Here is a 22,090-nt window from a genome sequence, read left to right as displayed (position 1 = left end):
TGGGAAAACAAAAAACAGAAAGCCACAACCCATCACCATTTGAGCAAAATGTCAAGACTTTGGCCTGACTTTGGCTGAGCTCCTGACACCAGGAAAGATCCACAACTTGATGTGAAAACATAAATAATTACCCAGGAAAACAGAAAGGGATACACTAAATTTGACAATCTCCATGATGACGCAGTGACATTGTGCCATTACTTAGGGAGAGCCCTGAACTGTTAATGTTTTAAAAAGCAAAAGTACTTTTTATCCGATTACTCGATTAATCGCCAGAATAATCGATAGAATACTCGATTACGAAAATAATCGATAGCTGCAGCCCTAACGCGATTATGACATCAATTGGAAACTTCTTATAGCTTATTGAATATTGTTTGCTTCCACCCACTGAAATACTGAATTTGTCTTTCATGGTCGAAGAATACGAGTTGTCTCTTTAAAAAAAAAAAAACATTTGTTGAAGCTAATTAAATGGTTTGGGCCCACTCATATTCAAATAAATGAGTGTGTTTCAATTAAATTTATATTTTACCTCATGGCATACTACAGGATGTAACATCAGCATGATTTAATTTTTTGTGTGAGCCTCTTGTTTGTCTTTTCCTTTACAGCTGAAGCCAGCTGGCACCCTGTGTCGAGAGTCCAGTAACTCGTGTGACCTGCCAGAGTTCTGTACTAGTGCCAATCCTCACTGCCCGGCCAACGTTTATCTGCATGACGGCCACGCCTGCCACAATATGGACGGCTACTGCTACAACGGCATCTGTCAGACTCATGAACAACAGTGCATCACCCTGTGGGGACCTGGTACGTATTAAAGGATCACCGTACACTCATGTTGTTGATATTCTACTTTTTATGCTTCCGTCTCTCCTGTGTGTGTATATAGGAGCTAAGCCCGCCCCTGGGATCTGCTTTGAGAGAGTCAACTCTGCGGGAGATCCTTACGGGAATTGTGGGAAGGATTCCAAAGGCTCGTTCGCCAAATGTGAAGCGAGGTAAGATTGTGCAGCTGCACCGGTGCTTTAGAGGTAGAGAGAAACTTCTCTTTCAAACGGAACTGATTATCTTAAGTGGGGCCGTTAGCGATCATCATTATGTTGTGGAATGTGACATGTGATCCTGGAACAAAACCTGACAGGGACTGAAAGTGTACTGTGTGAAAGATGCTAACTAATTACAGTGTAAAATGTCTTCAGAGATCATTATATGCTATTCTTGTTTGATAATTGTTCTGCAGATTGTTGCCCTATGGGTGAATTCTGTAATCAAGCTCTTTGTTAATTGATGTAATTGTTTTAATGACCGGAGGACTAAAGTGTTGCTGCACTCTTTTAGTCATCGCTATCTCAGATTGCTTATCGTTCTCCGCCTTCCCTGCGACAGTCAGCTTGTTGAATTTCAGGCTTTGTCTAATTCAGTAAATCATTCTGTAATGTGTGTGTTAATGACAGTGACGCAAAGTGTGGTAAAATTCAGTGTCAAGGCGGTGCCAACCGGCCGGTGATCGGTACAAATGCCGTTTCCATTGAGACCAATATCCCACTGCAAGAAGGAGGCCGCATCCTGTGTCGAGGAACCCACGTTTACCTCGGCGATGACATGCCCGACCCCGGACTGGTTCTGGCTGGTACAAAGTGTGGAAACGGCATGGTAAACAAAAGATCATATCACTATATAAACAGGTGTGGTTCATGATGAATGTGATGTGTCTTGTGTCTCATTTACTGGTGGTGATTTGAAGAAGCTGCCTGTTTTTTTGTTTGCTTGTTTTTTAGTTGCCAGTAGAATCACAGAATGGAGCCATTATATTATTTGCCCTCCAAAGCCTCTAAAATCATGATGGCTCCATCCGGCTTTGTATATAATTTTTTTATGTTCTTTGCCATAAGGGTAAACACTGTTGCTTTGAGGCTAAGTATAACTCTGACGCTGTTTCCTCTGAGAAATAGTAATTCCCTTTCAGAAGCAAGGTGCTGGATGTTGAACATTTTACTGCAGTACACAGCCGTATCTGCTTAGGGCCTTGTCTTTGCTTTACAAGCCTGGGTAAACTGTTTGGTAAAACAGTTGTGGATGAGTTAAACAAGCTGTGCTTCTATAAAAATGTATTTAACTGATTAGAAACCAAACTGCGGGAGCTCAGAAATTTCCTCCTAAGCTCTTTCGGTTACCTCATAGGACTTGTCTGTGGTAACAAAGGCTACTTACTCTCCCCATTTGAACCTCGTGTGTAAAGCCAGGTCTGCTTGGCTCCAGACTAAAATCTCAACAAAGCCTAACAGAGCACACATTATTTGAGAGTTACGTGAGCATTGCTGTCACACTGATGCCCGTAACTTGGCTTGTTGCCATGTGCCTTTGTTCTTGTGTAAAACTTTGCCAGTCAGGTCATTAAACTGGCGGTGTACCCTCTTCTACATTGGCACTTTGTGAAAGAGGAGAACACAGGCCATTAGTTTCCACATAAAACAATATAAACCCAACCGCCTTTCTGAGGTGGTGTTGGTGCTGTTCCATGGTCTGCACCAACATTCCAATAATAGCTTTCACATCAGATCAAACAATCCAACACAAATGGGCGAACACAACAAAGCACCAGTTTACGGTATTTGGACGGTAACAAATGAATCAGACTTGACAAAGCAAAGGAACATGTTGGGGTCATGTACCAGAGTGTGTGGCTCTTTCTGCAAATTGATGACTGTTGCAGAGTTTAATTGCACAGTTTGCAGAATATTTGAGTTGGTTTGTTGACAACCCCCCCTCCCCCCCAAATAAACAAAATAGAAAAAAGTCCTCACATTTTGCAATAGGATTCAGGGGAGTTTGGTTAAAACTGCCTCTTGATTTATATGAACAAAACTGGAAATGTTCAGTTTACCTTATCCAGGACTGTGTATACAGCAAACTTCAGCTCAGTTCAAGCTCTGTATATATGTAAGGATTAAACAACGAGCAGCCGTGCATTATACGGTTTGAATGCACAACGCGGAGTCTAAAATACCACAACGCGAAGCGGAGTGGTGTTACTCCACAAAGTGCATTCAGACTGTATAATGCATGACTTCGAGTTGTTTAATCCGCTTGTACCATGGTCCCACACAGTGAGCTAACAAATATTTATTTAAGTTAATAGAACTTGATAAAAATGTAAGTATTTGGGACTATTTTATGCCAGTCTCAAGATATTTTCATCCTTGGCAACTGTTCTCTTCTTCTTTCTCGTCTTCAGTCTTCGTTCGTCCGATGTTAAATCTTGATGCCGTTGCTTTTGCTGTTCTTTTCGTTTGCTCTCCTCTTCTTCCCATTCCTCAACCATTTTATTTTGGCCAAAAATATTAAAATTCACTTGGAAATCCATGTTTTATCGCGTTTCTGTCATTCACCTGTCAAAACACAGCTGATCTGCGCCAACTGATTTGCGCGTTGATGTGGTGATGACCAGAGTGAAGTGATTATAACAAGTGACTTAACTCGCCGAACTACGTGTGCATATACACAAAAATAATGAACGCCAGTTAGACATGGAATTCTCACTGACCATGGTGTGTGTGTGTGTGTGTGTGTGTGTGTGTGTGTGTGTGTGTGTGTGTGTGTGTGTGTGTGTGTGTGTGTGTGTGTGTGTGTGTGTGTGTGTGTGTGTGTGTGTGTGTGTGTGTGTGTGTGTGTGTGTGTGTGTGTGTGTGTATTGTCAGTCTCCCTCGGTCTGGGATTCCATGCAAGATCTCACTTTGTGGGGTAAGGATGATTCTGAGAAAGCTCAGAACTACACAGGAGGACATGGTCAATGAACTGAAGAGAGCTGGGACCACAGTCACAAAGATTACATTAGTAACACATGATGCTGTCATGGTTTAAAATCCTGCAGGGCAGCAAGGCCCCCCTGCTCAAGCCAGCACATGTCCAGGCTCGTTTGAAGTTCACCAGTGACCGTCTGGATGATCCAGAGGAGGCATGGGAGAAGGTCATGTGGTCAGATGAGACCAGAATAGAGCTTCTTGGAATCAACTCCACTTACCATGTTTAGAGGATGAGAACAACCCCAAGAAAACCATCCCAACCGTGAAGCATGGGGGTGGAAACATCATACTCTGGGGGTGCTCTTCTGCAAAGGGGACAGGATGACTGCACTGTATTGAAGGGAGGATGGCTGGGGTCATGTATTGCGAGATTTTGGCAAACAACCTCCTTCCCTCAGTAAGAGCATTGAAGATGGGTCATGGCTGGGTCTTCCAGCATGACAATGACCCCAAACACACATTCAGGGCAACTAAGGAGGGGCTCCGTAAGAAGCATTTCAAGGTCCTGGAGTGGCCTGGCCAGTCTCCAGACCTGAACTCAATAGTAAATCTTTGGAGGGAGCTGAAACTCCAAACCTGAAAGCTTTGGAGAAGATCTGTATGGAGGAGTGGACCAAAATCCCAGAGCAGTGTGTGAAACTTGGTCAAGAACTACAGGAAATGTCTGACCTCTGTAATGGCAGACAAATGTTTCTGTACCAATTGTTAAGCTCTGTTTTTCTAGGGGGTCAAATACTTATTTTATGGAATAACACTCGGAGGTCCAAGCTTTTCTCTTCTACCTTTAAAGCCCACGGAGAGTCAAATGACCCTGGCTAGCTGACTTGGCTAGCCACATTCTTGTGTTTGCTTTTTTGCTGTCTGTGTGTTCTGAGACTTCCTTGTTTACATAACAGAAGTAGCTCTCCACAGGGGATCTTGGAGTCACTTGCCTGCTTAGATGAAAGGGCTGCGTATGAAGCAGGAGTTGTGTGCAAAACGTGTAAAATTACAGCTGCCTAGTACACCTATTGCTACAACTATTTGTGCACCACAGCGGCTGAAAGATCTGTCATTCTGGATGTCCCAGCTGGACAACATGTACTGTGTTTGGATAGACATGGACTAACAACTGCCCACTGTGACGCATGTGTGTCTGCTTGCTGTTATCATGTGGACATACGAGGGCTGTCAATAAAGTATAGGTCCTTTTTATTTTTTTCAAAAACTATATGGATTTCTATGTTTTTACGTCAGACATGCTTGAACCCTCGTGCGCATGCGTGAGTTTTTCCACGCCTGTCGGTGACATCATTCGCCTGTGAGCACTCCTTGTGGGAGGAGTCATCCAGCCCCTCGTCGGAATTCCTTTGTCTGAAAAGCTGCTGAGAGACTGGCGCTTTGTTTGATCAAAATTTTTTCTAAACCTGTGAGACACATGGAAGTGGACACGGTTAGAAAAATTAAGCTGGTTTTCAGTGAAAATTTTAACGGCTGATGAGAGATTTTGAGGTGATACTGTCGCTTTAAGGACTTCCCACGGTGCGAGACGTCGCGCAGCGCTCTCAGGCGCCGTTGTCAGCCTGTTTCAAGCTGAAAACCTCCACATTTCAGGCTCTATTGATCCAGGACGTCGTGAGAGAACAGAGAAGTTTCAGAAGAAGTCGGTTTCAGCATTTTATCTGGATATTCCACTGTTAAAGGAGATTTTTTTAATGAAAGACGTGCGGACGGGTCCGCGCGTCGGGACGCAGCCGACACGGTGCGGCGGCACAGGAAAAACACCTCCGTATTGATAACCATTTGTAAAATCCAGGCGGCTTTTGATGGCTTTCAGTGGAGTGAGTATATGAGAAATTGTTTAACAGCAGGACATGTTCCAACTTGTCCTTAAGGCTTCCAACAGAGGTGTTTTTCCTGTGGCGGAGCGTCGCGGCGGCTGCGAGCCAACGCTGCAATCCGTCCGCACGTCTTTCATTAAAAAAATCTCCTTTAACAGTGGAATATCCGGATAAAATGCTGAAACCGACTTCTTCTGAAACTTCTCTGTTCTCTGATGACGTCCTGGATCAATAGAGCCTGAAATGTGGAGGTTTTCAGCTTGAAACAGGCCGACGACGGCGCCTGAGAGCGCTGCACGACGTCTCGCACCGTGGGAAGTCCTTAAAGCGACAGTATCACCTCAAAATCTCTCATCAGCCGTTAAAATTTTCACTGAAAACCAGCTTAATTTTTCGAACCGTGTCCACTTCGATGTGTCTCACAGGTTTAGAAAAAATTTTGATCAAACAAAGCGCCAGTCTCTCAGCATCTTCTCAGACAAAGGAATTCCGACGAGGGGCTGGATGACTCCTCCTACAAGGAGTGCTCACAGGCGAATGACGTCACCGACAGGCGTGGAAAAACTCACGCATGCGCACGAGGGTTCAAGCATGTCTGACGTAAAAACATATGAATGAAATCCATATAGTTTTTGAAAAAAATAAAAAGGACCTATACTTTATTGACAGACCTCGTAATGACATAATCAATCAATCAATCAATCAATTTTTTTATATAGCGCCAAATCACAACAAACAGTTGCCCCAAGGCGCTTTATATTGTAAGGCAAGGCCATACAATAATTATGTAAAACCCCAACGGTCAAAACGACCCCCTGTGAGCAAGCACTTGGCTACAGTGGGAAGGAAAAACTCCCTTTTAACAGGAAGAAACCTCCAGCAGAACCAGGCTCAGGGAGGGGCAGTCTTCTGCTGGGACTGGTTGGGGCTGAGGGAGAGAACCAGGAAAAAGACATGCTGTGGAGGGGAGCAGAGATCGATCACTAATGATTAAATGCAGAGTGGTGCATACAGAGCAAAAAGAGAAAGAAACAGTGCATCATGGGAACCCCCCAGCAGTCTACGTCTATAGCAGCATAACTAAGGGATGGTTCAGGGTCACCTGATCCAGCCCTAACTATAAGCTTTAGCAAAAAGGAAAGTTTTAAGCCTAATCTTAAAAATAGAGAGGGTGTCTGTCTCCCTGATCTGAATTGGGAGCTGGTTCCACAGGAGAGGAGCCTGAAAGCTGAAGGCTCTGCCTCCCATTCTACTCTTACAAACCCTAGGAACTACAAGTAAGCCTGCAGTCTGAGAGCGAAGCGCTCTATTTCATCTCTCCCCCAGGGTAAAGTTATTTATCCACCTAAGCACAAATCAGCAGCCCTTTCAGTTGAGCAGGCACACAGACAGCAAATATGCAAACACAAGAATGTGGCTAGCCAAGTCAGCCCCTCCCCTGAGGTGTTCTGAGACTTCCTTGTTTACATAACAGAAGTAGCTCTCCACAAGGGATCTTGGAGTCATTTGACTATCCGTGGACTTTAGAGGTAGATTGGTCATTTGACCAGACCTTGGCCTTCTCTGTGATAAAATGCTAATTAATTATTTAAAAATCATACAATGTGATTTACTGGATTTTTTTTTTTTTTTTTTTTTTTTTTAGGATTTTTTTTCTTACACTTATTTTTATTTTGATAATACTTTTCAAATTATTATAAAATTCAAGAACAAACATTGAATTTTCAGTTTCAAAATGTATTTTTTCAATCTTTTTAATTTTCAGATTACAAAATGTTTGGCCTTGATTTAGCGCTATATAATATTAGCATGGGAACATGCAGCAGTAATATTACAATTGGAACATGGAGCAGTAATATTAGCATGGGAACATGGAGCAGTAATATTAGCATGGGAACATGCTGCAGTAATTTTACAATTGGAACATGGAGCAGTAATATTAGCATGGGAACATGGAGCAGTAATATTAGCATGGGAACATGCAGCAGGAATATTAGCATGGGAACATGCTGCTGTAATTTTACAATTGGAACATGGAGCAGTAATATTAGCATGGGAACATGGAGCAGTAATATTAGCATGGGAACATGCAGCAGGAATTTTACAATTGGAACATGGAGCAGTAATATTAGCATGGGAACATGCTGCAGTAATTTTACAATTGGAACATGGAGCAGTAATATTAGCATGGGAACATGCAGCAGGAATTTTACAATTGGAACATGGAGCAGTAATATTAGCATGGGAACATGCTGCAGTAATATTACAATTGGAACATGGAGCAGTAATATTAGCATGGGAACATGCAGCAGGAATTTTACAATTGGAACATGGAGCAGTAATATTAGCATGGGAACATGGAGCAGTAATATTAGCATGGGAACATGCAGCAGGAATTTTACAATTGGAACATGGAGCAGTAATATTAGCATGGGAACATGCTGCAGTAATATTACAATTGGAACATGGAGCAGTAATATTAGCATGGGAACATGGAGCAGTAATATTAGCATGGGAACATGCTGCAGTAATTTTACAATTGGAACATGGAGCAGTAATATTAGCATGGGAACATGGAGCAGTAATATTAGCATGGGAACATGCAGCAGGAATATTAGCATGGGAACATGCTGCTGTAATTTTACAATTGGAACATGGAGCAGTAATATTAGCATGGGAACATGGAGCAGTAATATTAGCATGGGAACATGCAGCAGGAATTTTACAATTGGAACATGGAGCAGTAATATTAGCATGGGAACATGCTGCAGTAATTTTACAATTGGAACATGGAGCAGTAATATTAGCATGGGAACATGCTGCAGTAATTTTACAATTGGAACATGGAGCAGTAATATTAGCATGGGAACATGCAGCAGGAATATTAGCATGGCAACATGGAGCAGGAATATTAATCAAATCAAATCAATTTCATTTATATAGCGCCAAATCACAACAAACAGTTGCCCCAAGGCGCTTCATATTGTAAGGCAAAGCCATACAATAATTACGGAAAAACCCCAACTGTCAAAACGACCCCCTGTGAGCAAGCACTTGGCGACAGTGGGAAGGAAAAACTCCCTTTTAACAGGAAGAAACCTCCAGCAGAACCAGGCTCAGGGAGGGGCAGTCTTCTGCTGGGACTGGTTGGGGCTGAGGGAGAGAACCAGGAAAAAGACATGCTGTGGAGGGGAGCAGAGATCAGTCACTAATGATTAATGCAGAGTGGTGCATACAGAGCAAAAAGAGAAAGAAACACTCAGTGCATCATGGGAACCCCCCAGCAATCTAAGTCTATAGCAGCATAACTAAGGGATGGTTCAGGGTCACCTGATCCAGCCCTAACTATAAGCTTTAGCAAAAAGGAAAGTTTTAAGCCTAATCTTAAAAGTAGAGAGGGTGTCTGTCTCCCTGATCCGAATTGGGAGCTGGTTCCACAGGAGAGGAGCCTGAAAGCTGAAGGCTCTGCCTCCCATTCTACTCTTACAAACCCTAGGAACTACAAGTAAGCCTGCAGTCTGAGAGCGAAACGCTCTATTGGGGTGATATGGTACTATGAGGTCCCTAAGATAAGATGGGACCTGATTATTCAAAACCTTATAGTAAGAAGAAGAATTTTAAATTCTATTCTAGAATTAACAGGAAGCCAATGAAGAGAGGCCAATATGGGTGAGATATGCTCTCTCCTTCTAGTCCCTGTCAGTACTCTAGCTGCAGCATTTTGAATTAACTGAAGGCTTTTCAGGGAACTTTTAGGACAACCTGATACTAATGAATTACAATAGTCCAGCCTAGAGGAAATAAATGCATGAATTAGTTTTTCAGCATCACTCTGAGACAAGACCTTTCTAATTTTAGAGATATTGCGCAAATGCAAAAAAGCAGTCCTACATATTTGTTTAATATGCGCATTGAATGACATATCCTGATCAAAAATGACTCCAAGATTTCTCACAGTATTACTGGAGGTCAGGGTAATGCCATCCAGAGTAAGGATCTGGTTAGACACCATGTTTCTAAGATTTGTGGGGCCAAGTACAGTAACTTCAGTTTTATCTGAGTTTAAAAGCAGGAAATTAGAGGTCATCCATGTCTTTATGTCTGTAAGACAATCCTGCAGTTTAGCTAATTGGTGTGTGTCCTCTGGCTTCATGGATAGATAAAGCTGAGTATCATCTGCGTAACAATCAAAATTTAAGCAATGCTGTCTAATAATACTGCCTAAGGGAAGCATGTATAAAGTGAATAAAATTGGTCCTAGCACAGAACCTTGTGGAACTCCATAATTAACCTTAGTCTGTGAAGAAGATTCCCCATTTACATGAACAAATTGTAATCTATTAGATAAATGTGATTCAAACCACTGCAGTGCAGTGCCTTTAATACCTATGGCATGCTCTAATCTCTGTAATAAAATTTTATGGTCAACAGTATCAAAAGCAGCACTGAGGTCTAACAGAACAAGCACAGAGATGAGTCCACTGTCTGAGGCCATAAGAAGATCATTTGTAACCGTCACTAATGCTGTTTCTGTACTATGATGAATTCTAAACCCTGACTGAAACTCTTCAAATAGACCATTCCTCTGCAGATGATCAGTTAGCTGTTTTACAGCTACCCTTTCAAGAACTTTTGAGAGAAAAGGAAGGTTGGAGATTGGCCTATAATTAGCTAAGATAGCTGGGTCAAGTGATGGCTTTTTAAGTAATGGTTTAATTACTGCCACCTTAAAAGCCTGTGTTACATAGCCAACTAATAAAGACAGATTGATCATATTTAAAATCGAAGCATTAAATAATGGTAGGGCTTCCTTGAGCAGCCTGGTAGGAATGGGGTCTAATAGACGTGTTGATGGTTTGGAGGAAGTAACTAATGAAAATAACTCAGACAGAACAATCTGAGAGAAAGAGTCTAACCAAATACCGGCATCACTGAAAGCAGCCAAAGAGAACGATGTCTTTGGGATGGTTATGAGTAATTTTTTCTCTAATAGTTAAAATTTTATTAGCAAAGAAATTCATGATGTCATTACTAGTTAAAGTTAAAGGAATACTCGGCTCAATAGAGCTCTGACTCTTTGTCAGCCTGGCTACAGTGCTGAAAAGAAACCTGGGGTTGTTCTTATTTTATTCAATTAGTGATGAGTAGTAAGATGTCCTAGCTTTACGGAGGGCTTTTTTATAGAGCAACAGACTCTTTTTCCAGGCTAAGTGAAGATCTTCTAAATTAGTGAGACGCCATTTCCTCTCCAACTTACGGGTTATCTGCTTTAAGCTGCGAGTTTGTGAGTTATACCACGGAGTCAGGCACTTCTGATTTAAGGCTCTCTTTTTCAGAGGAGCTACAGCATCCAAAGTTGTCCTCAATGAGGATATAAAACTACTGACGAGATAATCTATCTCACAGAGTTTAGGTAGCTACTCTCCCCTGTGTTGGTATATGGCATTGGAGAACATAAAGAAGGAATCACATCCTTAAACCTAGTTACAGCGCTTTCTGAAAGACTTCTACTGTAATGAAACTTATTCCCCACTGCTGGGTAGTCCATCAGAGTAAATGTAAATGTTATTAAGAAATGATCAGACAGAAGGGGGTTTTCAGGGAATACTGTTAAGTCTTCAATTTCCATACTATAAGGCAGAACAAGCATGGGAACATGGAGCAGGAATATTAGCGTGGGAACATGGAGCAGGAATATTATTATGGGAACATGCAGCAGTAATTTTAGCATGGGAACATGCAACAGAAATATTACCATGAGAACACACAGCAGTAATTTTAGCATGGGAACATGGAGCAGTAATATTAGCGTGGGAACATACAGCAGTAATATTAGCGTGGGAACATGCAACAGTATCATCAGGATGAGAGCGTGCAGCGGTAACCTTAGTATGACAGCATGCAGCAGTAACATCAGGATAATGCACAGAGCCATTGTTCATGCATTTATTCACTCATTTTATGAGTGAGGATACACCCTGGATAGGACACCAGTCTATTCAAAACTGCACTGTAAAAATCATACGAGTATATCATTTCCCACTTCTTAGTTTTTCCCAAATACTTTACATCAGAAAAACATTTTTAAAATGGAACAATACTTTTCCTCTTTATAGGTGTGCTTGAATCGGCAGTGCCAGAATGTCAGCATCTTTGGTGTGCACGAGTGCTCTGCAAAGTGCCATGGACGTGGGGTGAGTATAAAGTACCTATTAGCTCGATATTTACTTTTAAATTCTGCACTGTAGTGCACCGTGTCAGTAAGGACTCTGCAGTCGTCTGTTTAGTTGCGTTTGGCCAAATTAAGTTTGTCATCCTGTTCACTAAATGCAGACAGTAGCAATACGAGAACGACAGCATATTTACAGCACAGCATGTGACTTATGGCAGCTACTGCTGCTCTCAATCAATCTTCATTGCTGTACTGAGGGTGGATCAATCCCATTTAACGCCATTGTTTATGGTCTACTTAAAATGTTGTCCATCTTTTGACTGCACAACGAGAAACCAGCACAGCACCACACTGTAGGTCGTGCTGTTGTAATAGAAAAGCAACAGTTCCTAACAAGAAATGCTCACCTTTCTCTTACTATTTCTTATCAATAATTCATCACCATATGCTTTTATGTTTTATTTACTTTGTTGCTCAGTTCTGTGAATCAAACACCCACCAGAGGCTACAGTAGATTTGCCATTGACTGTCTCTGATCTTTGCAATCAATTATAGTGACGTATGGCACTGAGCTTCCATAAAATTAAAAATAAATAAAAAGCTGTCATACTCTATGCCTTTTCTTTATTTTTTCTTTTATAACCAATCAAGGCGCTTCAGATCAACAACAAATGACAGCTTTATGCTTTACAACAGATTGAGATTTGTTGCTGTTAATTGATTATGATATCAATTAAATATGATGACAGCAATAAAAAAGCATATCTGAGTTGTAAATTATTGCTACTAAGACAGCAGATTTGTGCTGCATCCATGTGCAGAAATGTTACTGTTTGTTAGGGGGGATGTTATGTGTCGGACGCAGCTCGGCGAACCGACCAACGTTTGAAGGACCCAGTATGAAATAAGCAGAGCACGGTACAAAGGCTAACTGAATTTAATACATAACAGTGATACAAAAAATAACAAAAGAAAGTGCGGTCTGGCGTGGTGCGCTCCCAGCAGCGCTAACAGTCCGGAGCCAGAAGCTGTTCGGACCCAAGGACCCCGCCGACACCCCCCAGGTGGCCGCAACAAACCGAGTCTGTGAAAGAAGGAACCATTATGTGAGTCCACACTCTACACACAGAGAGAACACTTAAAGGTGTACAAACAGCAAACACTTCCTGGCTTAATTACTAATCAGCTTCCCAACCTGCAGGCATGGAACATCCAGTTCACAAAACTCCACTGCAGTGGAAGCCGATACATGACTAACATACAGCTCAGTATAAAAAGGTGTGAGGGACACCACATTTACTGACTGTATAAATGTTAGTCACAAAATCTAACGTACCTCAGGAAGTGTGCTGACGAGCGTGAGACCTCACCCCCTCCTCTTTCACAGACCGTGCATCAAACCCTGGACGTTCTCTGCATCCACTGATGATGAGATGGCTCCCGAGACGACGATCTCACCCGTCTGGTCACAAGGTCGAGTCTCTGGCAAATACACACTGTATACTCCAGTCTTAAATGCCACCATGTTCCAATCCATATAGATGCACCACAGCTGTGAGTCCTGACGAGCCGCAGGTGATCAGGGTGAGGTCCTGATAACCTCAGCTACACAGCCACTCAGTCCCAAATGCAAGCCACCTGGAAGGAAAAACAAAAGACAGAAACAAAAAGGCAGCCAGGCCCCCCAGCCATACAACAGTACCCCACCCTCACGGGAAGCCTCCCGGCGACCACACAAACCTGGCCCAGGAGAAACACCCCCCTCCAGGGACCATGGCTGGAAACCGCATCTGCATTCGTCTTCCAATAGAATGGTTGATGTCCTCTCCTCTGGCTGCATCCTTGCCTTTGTTTCAGTCAGTCACTTAGCACAGGTGTGACCAGGAGTTCTTAAACCTGTGCAGTCAGCCTTTATCCAACCATGTGCGGTCATTAGTCATAAAACAAAAAAAAGACAAACACAAACAACCAAACCACGACTCTTCGCGCTTTTTTAATGTCTACAGTATGTCTTAGATGGGCAACTTCAAGGAATACTGTACAAACATTTTAGGCATAAAGATGTTCATTATCTGCTATTTATAAATACATATAAATAATTAAAATGTTTTCACTTTGAGATGGTGTTCTGCAGTTTATAAGAAATTCTAATTGTTTTGCAGTTATTATATTATTTAGTGATGATTGACAACTGTCTTACATTGTAATCCTGAAGAGGAGATCAGGTTTTTTTGTTAGTTTTTTTTGTTTGTTTGTAATGTAAGGTTTTTTGTTTTATTTGTTTTGTAAATTGAAAATAAATGTTCGGGCTCCGTCACACTTAACACGAATAAGGCCGAATGGGGAAAAACAGCCAGAATTCAAGCAGCATCGTACAGGACACACATTTGTACAGCTGGGTACAAATGCCGTACGAATACCCAGAATGTGTTTCAAAGCTACCACGAATGATTTGTCCACATTCGGAGTACAGCAGCTCCCAAATCCAAGTTGACTACCCAGAGTGCAGGTCCAAGTATTACATTACTGATCCATATGTAATGATTACTGATGAATATCTGTCAAAAGAGGGAATAAATAAAAGTATAAAGATGATTGAGTCTTTGCCCATCTGTGCCCCTCCTTCACCTTCCAGTCCAGACCGGCTGCAGGCTGGCTGGCATGCGCCGAGCGGGTCATTCTGGAGCTGTTCCACAGGTGACTATTTATTCTGTTCATACTGGGATGGCTTGGTAATACAGTTGCGACATCAGTCCTTCATATGTGATACGATCACTAGGTTGGATATGATGTGTATTACAGCTGTGACAGCCATCCAGCTATGCGCAGTGTAGCTCAGCTCTTAGACCAGGCTGTTACGAATACATGGTCATGTCCTCTCATGGGTTACATAATGTATGTGAAATGATGAACATCATAGCTGTAACACCACGTGCAGCTGCGCGGCGCCCTGCTCCATGGTGAGTCAAAGGCTCTGCGTGGTGTGCCACTTACGCCTATAATGAGCATGATATTACAGATCCATTGTCAGTTCACTCCATGTGTCAAAGGGTGTATTTATATTAACATGTTATCATGACTGTTAGACCCCGTCCACATGGCTGCACTGCGTGTCAGTGCATCACAGAGATGGCTGATGAACAGCGCCTGTGGTCGAGGTGTGATGTCCAGAATGAGGATGATATCACATATCCATTGTCAGTCCACCTCATGTGTCAGAGGATGTATCGCTACGCATGGTGGACATCATGACACAGGTACATTTCCTGTCTCATAAGTGGGGATGTCATTGCACCTGTAATCTTGAGCCTATTTTGGATGTGACAGCCCGGTCAGCCGTGCGCGGTGCAGCACAGCTTTGAGATGCACTGACTGGCTGTGACACAGTGTATTCGGTGTGATTGCGCAGTGTTCATGTCTAGTTCACATAATGATTGCGTGCCACAGACTTTGGACATTACAATATTTCCTTTGCGCGCCCCAAACAAGATCCACGGGGGTCCGGCTCATCAGGACCACAATCAGGCCAGCAGGATTTGGTGTGCCTGATCCATTTCAGGGTTCTCTCAAACGCGATCAGAATGCAATCAGACTGCAGTACCGACCTCCATTCAACATTTCCCCAGTTTGATTGCAGCTCGACAGTGGTGTGGATGTGACTACATTCATGCTGGGTGCACAATTGTGGCCGACTGTGTGGCATGCACTCACAGATGCTGTATGAGGTTTTTGGATGCAGCTCAACTTTGCCCGAATGTCGTTCGAATATCCATTCGTACACCATTCGGGTTCATTTGAGCTCTAGTGTGACGGGGTGGACAGTGGAAACATTCAGCCAGGAGGTGACGTGCTCGAACATATCGTACAGCCCTTTGAACACAGTCTGAATGCTTGGAATTGCGTACGAATTGCTGTACAAATATTTCGACTGCAGATTGCGTTACAACTGCAACTCGACCGCCGTACCTATCTTTTCCAACACGAGCATGACACAAAGTGGAGTGCATGTGCTCTGGCACACGAATGTGCTGACTGAGAATGCTCTACGAGACTTTCAAGTGTAACTTAAATTTGCACGACTGTCGTTCGACTCCTCCGTGCACCATTCAGTCTCATTCGTGCTATGTGTAAAGGACCCTGTACATTTGTTGGAATGGGGATATTTGAACATTTCAGAGTTTTGTTTTGTTTTATTTAAAATAAACCAACAAAGAAAATACTAAACTAATCAACATTTTTATACAAAAAAATAATGGGGTCATTACATTTGCATACTACTGTATGTTAAATGTGCATATTTTTAGACATTTCATATACATTGTTATAAGAAACATCCCACCAATACTGCAGTTAGTGATGATTTGTTTTATGTGCATTGTGCATAATCTGTCTCTGTATAATTAATTTTTCAGTATATCTCTGCAACTCAGCTGGCCCTCAATCAGTAGGCATCTACTCACATTTGGTGTTTGTGTCACCTGAATGTTAATTTAAAATGAGGCGTTTCTTGTCAGAAGAAACAAAAAAACAGATTGTGCTCATTAAAATGTTCAGGATAAAAGCCAAAACTTTAAATTATTTCCCCTATGATACGTGGATGCTCAGACAATAGTAACACTTTGTTAGATTTACTTTTACTTTCACACATGCTGCAAAATCCAGAGTCCCAAAGCGCGTCTTTGGGCCCCTTCACACATAGTACAAATAAGTACAAATCAGGGCAAATCACGGCGGAGCAGCTCGTTTGAGTGAACCACAAAAACATCGAGCCGATGGGCAGGCGAGAACAAACCTGCTGCAACAGTTTCGTGCATGTGAAGGTGTCATGCACGAGCGTGCACAAAACTGTTGCAGTGGGAACACAGTGCAAGGGGTTGGTAAGGTTAGACCTTACTTGTGTGAAGCACCTTGAGGCAACATTGTTGTGATTTGGCACTATATAAATGAAAATAAATTGAAATTGAGCAGCTGGAGCATCCGGAACCACATCATGCAGCTGCTGTGAAAAAAAAAATACATGCCACCCACGGGATTTAAACCTGCAATTTACAAAAGCTCTGATTGCCAACCAGAAACTTTACCACTGCACTACCATCGCTGCCCTGTAAAAGGTGCAGAAGAATGCCTGAAATCAACAAGGACATCAATGTATTTTTTTAAATAAAAGAAAAAAAGCGCTGTGATAACTGACCAAACGGCATTTGTTACAGCTTATTTCTGCTGATACGTGATGGAAAGTGGCATATTTGTCGCACTGCTGGCTTGTCATATAGTCCTGCGGTGCGCCGCTCACAGGACACGTGTGTCTGTCAAAACACGGTATTTGTTCTGCAGCTGTCACATCCAGGACCAGATTTGTCAACAGCCGCTGTTGTTGGCAGCCAGCCACGCCCCCTGTCTGGTCAGCGCACAGACCAAGGTGTCACTCTGTGATCAGATGAAAGGGGCCTCGCCTGCGGGGGGGGGGGGGGTGAACCACATGCACGCACGTGTTGGGGGGGAGGGCGCAAAACAGACGCACACGTGTTGTGGGGGGAGCCAACACTATGGCACGCCACATGTGTACTCGGCAACTCCACAGTCGTGGGGGCTCTTAGACAAATTTCCCCGCCTGCTCAAAAGTGATCGTCTGCTCACTGTTTTCATGTTAATAGTGCAAATGCCCACACATTTTGTAAGTGCCAAGCGAGCGGTGTTGCATGTTCATGTGTGTCACCTGGAAATTGGCAGACACCTGCCACAAGTGGGATTGATGGGCTCTCACAGGGCACACTCTGTCTTTCAGCCCCTGGTGTGCGCAAATAGTTGTAGCAACAGATGCACAAGGCGTTAGAGGCAGCGCCGATTTTACACGTATTGCATACGATTCCTGCTTCATGCGCAATTGATTCGCAATTCGACCACATTCGTACTATGTGTGAAGGGGCCCTTAACGCTGTCACTCTGTGCAAAGGAGTGTCGATTGCTGCAAGTCCTTCAAGGGACTTGACCGCACACCTGTGCAATATGTAAACTCCACCATAAGAGTTGAATTCCCTTTGAACTTCCCTCCTTACTCCTTCCCTTGCATCATTTCTCCAACTGACAGCTGGACTGCATTACCTCACCAGGGAATCCTCTTGGATCAAACTTCAGGGGTGGACTCTCCCTTGTCCATGTTTTATCTGTTATGATGACATATGCATGCACATATGCACGGACACACACACACACACACACACACATACAAAGAGTGAGCATGCTTTGCCAGGTGGAAAACAAATTGCACTCGGTGCAGGATGAAGTAGGAGAATGAACTAAGTACATTATGGCTAATGCATGCCATCTGTTTAGCACAGCACTTGAACCAGTGATGATAAATTAATCTTTTTTGTTTGCAGGTGTGCAACAACAAAAAGAATTGCCACTGTGAAGCGCACTGGGCCCCTCCATTTTGTGAGAAAACAGGCTTTGGAGGAAGTGTTGACAGCGGACCAATGAGACTGGCAGGTGGCGTGAACATTTACATTTCAATCCCATCAGGACGCAGAGAAATACAAAGTCACTAAACACATTCTTGTACTCAGCCCTGGATGTGATGTGGGTTTTGGACTGGAGCTTAACTTTCCAAGGATGCCAAAGGTCCTCTTCCTCATACATTATAATGTGCAGTTTGTAGTTTTACATGTGGACAAAAATAAGTTCCGAGAGTGAAGAGTAGAAAAGAACAGAGAAATGTGAATCACAATCTCCAGCCGTAGCCTACCTGTAACGGTCTTTGCATATGTCCTGTCATTGTTCTGTGCCGTAGACATGCATGTGTGTGTATTAATGTGCGTGTTGTCGTATGTGGCACCAGCCGACAGTGTCATTACTGTGGTCGTTCTGATTACCGTGGTCAGCCTCCTGGTCGTCGCCACAGTCGTTGTGCTGAAGAGGAAGACTCTGCTGCGCCATCTCTTCACAAACAAGAAAAGTGCCTTGGAGAAACTCAGGTGACAGACGTTTGCATACACACACACACACATACTCACAATGTTATGAGTTATTCATTTAAAAAGTGTAAAAAACCACATCCAAACCAAATAAACACTGGGCCCTGGACAGAATTAGCAAAACAATCAAAAATAGAAATCGTCCATACACCAGTTACTCTTTCAACTTCATATACTGACCAAGTGACATTTTGGGCCATGGCCCTTCTTCAGACAAAGTAACAATCAGCAAAGACAAACTCTATAAACCTCCATGAAGCCACATGATTAACCATGTGACTTAACACCAGGTCACATGACCAGAAAATGTAAGTAGAAATGAAAGATACTGAAATGAGTAGAACCAGTGGGGAAAAAATAAATATTAATGAAAATAATAAACAAAATGATAACATTGCTGTAAATACACAAAAGGTAAAGTAATAAAAAAAACACCTAAAAGAAAATATTGTCATGAAGAAGAAAAAAGATAATGAATGCTGACAGTTATTTAGAATTAATAAATCTGCTTTGATGGACCAACATTGGGAAACACTGCTTTACACTGTACAAAAGGTATATACAGTCCAGAAGCAGCTCTGCCGACCTAAAAGGGGCAGTAAAAACAGTTTTACAGTCATGCTGAAATTAAAATTCTGGTGAATTTTTCCTGAATTGAGCAGCCTGCTGTTTTGTAAACCAGATATTCACCTTGTATTGTTGAATTTAGGTGTCTTTATATTCCAAACATGCAAAACCATTTCCTTCTGCATTATGCCACCATGAGTTAAAAAGTATGTATTCAAGTAGGTTTATGTCTTCATTTTTTACTGAAATACATCAAGTGAACAAGACAAGCAGAAAACCCTGCAGGAAAATGCCTGGAAATATTGCTTGAAGTGTGAGGAAGCATGTAGCATTTAGCTCTGGAGCTACTTGTGTACATATAAATGTAAATGTAAATTTGAAGGTGCATTTGTAAAGTCCACAAAAGTTGAATGTTGATGAATTTTACTATTATTATTTTTTATTATTTTAACCAATGGCACAGTGAAGTGTATTTTCAAACTCAGGACCATATATATTGATCATTTTTAAAGTACTGATGAGCCACTATACTGTTCCTGATACATGCAATATTAACAAATTCTTGTCTGAAGGAGCTGCCACATTTTTTGCTAAAAGTTGCTGAATGATGCGATGTTGTTTCATGATGATGTCATCACTTAGACGTAGAACGCGTCGTTCAAAAAAATGACCTCCGCAAATAAAAATGTAATCAGAAACAGTGTTGCCAAAGTAACTTTGAAAAGTTACTTTATTAGTTACTTTATACAGTTACATTTTACACTTACTTTATACAGTTACTTCATTACCAGCTGCAGACACCTTGTCGGCAGCTGCTGAATGTAACTAGTAATCTAACTTGGTTATTTATAAGATTGAATACTCAGCAAAGTAACTATTAGTTACTTTGCTGATTACTCAATCTCAGTGGTGGGCACAGCAAACCAAAAAGTTAGCTTCAATAACAGCTAGTCAGCTAACTGAAAAGTTATCTTTTACAAAGCTAAACCAATAAACCACCTAAAAACTTATCGGAAGCTACAGCTAACCGATAACTTTCAAAATTGAGCCACAATAACAAACTCAAACAATGAATCACCGCTTCTGTTTTTGTGCGCCTTGTCCCCTGCAAGAAGCTCCTGTTTGCTACAAATTTTGCAGCAGTGAAGCAGTTGAGAGGCGTTAAGCTCAACTCTACCATAGCAAAAGGAGCCTGACCGCCAGTTTGTCACAAAAAATAAAGAAAAGTCATTATTCCTTAACAGCATACAGCAGTTCCACAGTGTGTCAGAGGTCTTGGAAAATAAAGCAGTTTTGACTTATGGTTTGAAACACAATAACAACATCTATAAACCCAGAGAATATATTCACGAGGATTTTAGGCACAATATACAAAGGGTTTAATGCTGTTGTTTGTTTGGAGCCTGATCAGAGCATCTCAAATGCATTTCTCCTGTCGTGAACTTTTACGGTACCCATAATGCACTGCGGACACACCATGTCCACAATAAAACCTTAAAAATTTGCGCAATACTTTAAAACTAAAACATTTATCTGATATTTTCACTTTATAAAACTTCAAATGTGACATTAAATTAAATAACTTGTCCAAAATTAGTTTGGTTAAAATTTTAACCATAAGTTCAAACTGTATGCCTCTGGATGACTTGGGTGATATTGCTGGCTAAGTAGTAGGGTGTCAAGAGAACTGACCCAACCCCCCCTCCCCCCACACATTTTGTTTCTCTTCTGTGACCACTTCTTCTCTGACTGCAGAGGATAGAGCAGTTTCTCCTGAAACCAACTCTCCTCTGTCTGCAGAGGATAGAACTGTACGTCTACTACAAAACATTTAACAGGTAGGCTCTAAAATCTTTGATATCAGACTTCACAACTGTTTATTAACTGTGAAAGCTTTATTCATTAAGCCTGCAATAATATGTTAGCGGTCTAAAAATTATCGGACCAAAATTTATCAGAAGATAATTGGTCCGCTGATGGTTTTCAAAGTTATCTGAAAAGCTAATCTGATAATGAAAACATTAGCTTCAATAATTAGCAGTTTGCAGATTAGCGGAACTGTGCCCACCACTGCTCAATCTGAAGAGTAACCGAGTTAGATTACTAGTTACCTTATTAGTTACATTACTTATTAGTTGTTGTTGCCAGCTTCTAATAAAGTAACTGCATAAAGCTGCTAATGAAGTAACTAAAAAGTAACTAATAAAGTAACTTTTCAAAGTAACTGTGGCAACACTGATCATAAACAAACAAGACTAATAAATTTCCAATCATACTTTTCTTTGACATTGTTCATGATGCAAATATATGCTTTGAAATTGTTCACAGATCCATGGAGGCAAACCGGCCCACTACCCCCAGCATGATTCAGTCCATGTTCAGGACCACGCCACAACAAATGTCTCCACTCAAACCTTCTGGATCCAGTGTTTTTAAGGTGAGTCATTTGGAAAACATTTCAGGCTTGTGTCTGTGTGTATATATATATATATATATATATATATATATATATATATATATATATATATATGCACCTGCCTAATTTTATTTAAATAATTATTGCACTGTAAATTTTATAAACTTTGTTTCACTTCTCAAATATCACTGTGTTTGTCTGCTATATGATATATTTAACTGAAATTTCTGATCCAGACAACCAATGATTTATAAAGGAAAATCATGAATTATCAGGGGTGCCCAAACCTTTGCATACAACTGTGTGTGTGTGTGTGTGTGTGTGTGTGTGTGTGT

At 41.8% G+C, this 22,090-nt stretch overlaps 1 protein-coding gene across 1 annotated transcript in view; it reads left to right on the top strand.

The window, feature by feature from the left end:
• Positions 1 to 22,090, top strand: part of adam12 (ADAM metallopeptidase domain 12) — a 195,970-nt gene that overhangs the window by 161,113 nt on the left and 12,767 nt on the right. Inside the window, exons 14-20 of the mRNA XM_034184356.1 lie at positions 615 to 810; positions 893 to 1,001; positions 1,458 to 1,656; positions 11,743 to 11,820; positions 18,179 to 18,287; positions 18,637 to 18,772; positions 21,668 to 21,776. Coding sequence (XP_034040247.1) covers positions 615 to 810; positions 893 to 1,001; positions 1,458 to 1,656; positions 11,743 to 11,820; positions 18,179 to 18,287; positions 18,637 to 18,772; positions 21,668 to 21,776 — 936 coding nt within the window. The remainder of the gene's footprint in view (positions 1 to 614; positions 811 to 892; positions 1,002 to 1,457; positions 1,657 to 11,742; positions 11,821 to 18,178; positions 18,288 to 18,636; positions 18,773 to 21,667; positions 21,777 to 22,090) is intronic.

This window comes from Thalassophryne amazonica, chromosome 13, assembly GCF_902500255.1.
Source record: "Thalassophryne amazonica chromosome 13, fThaAma1.1, whole genome shotgun sequence".
In the NCBI taxonomy this organism is placed as follows: domain Eukaryota; kingdom Metazoa; phylum Chordata; class Actinopteri; order Batrachoidiformes; family Batrachoididae; genus Thalassophryne; species Thalassophryne amazonica.
The sequence above is the reverse complement of the archived record's forward strand: the minus strand, read 5'-3'. Positions and strand labels throughout refer to the sequence as shown.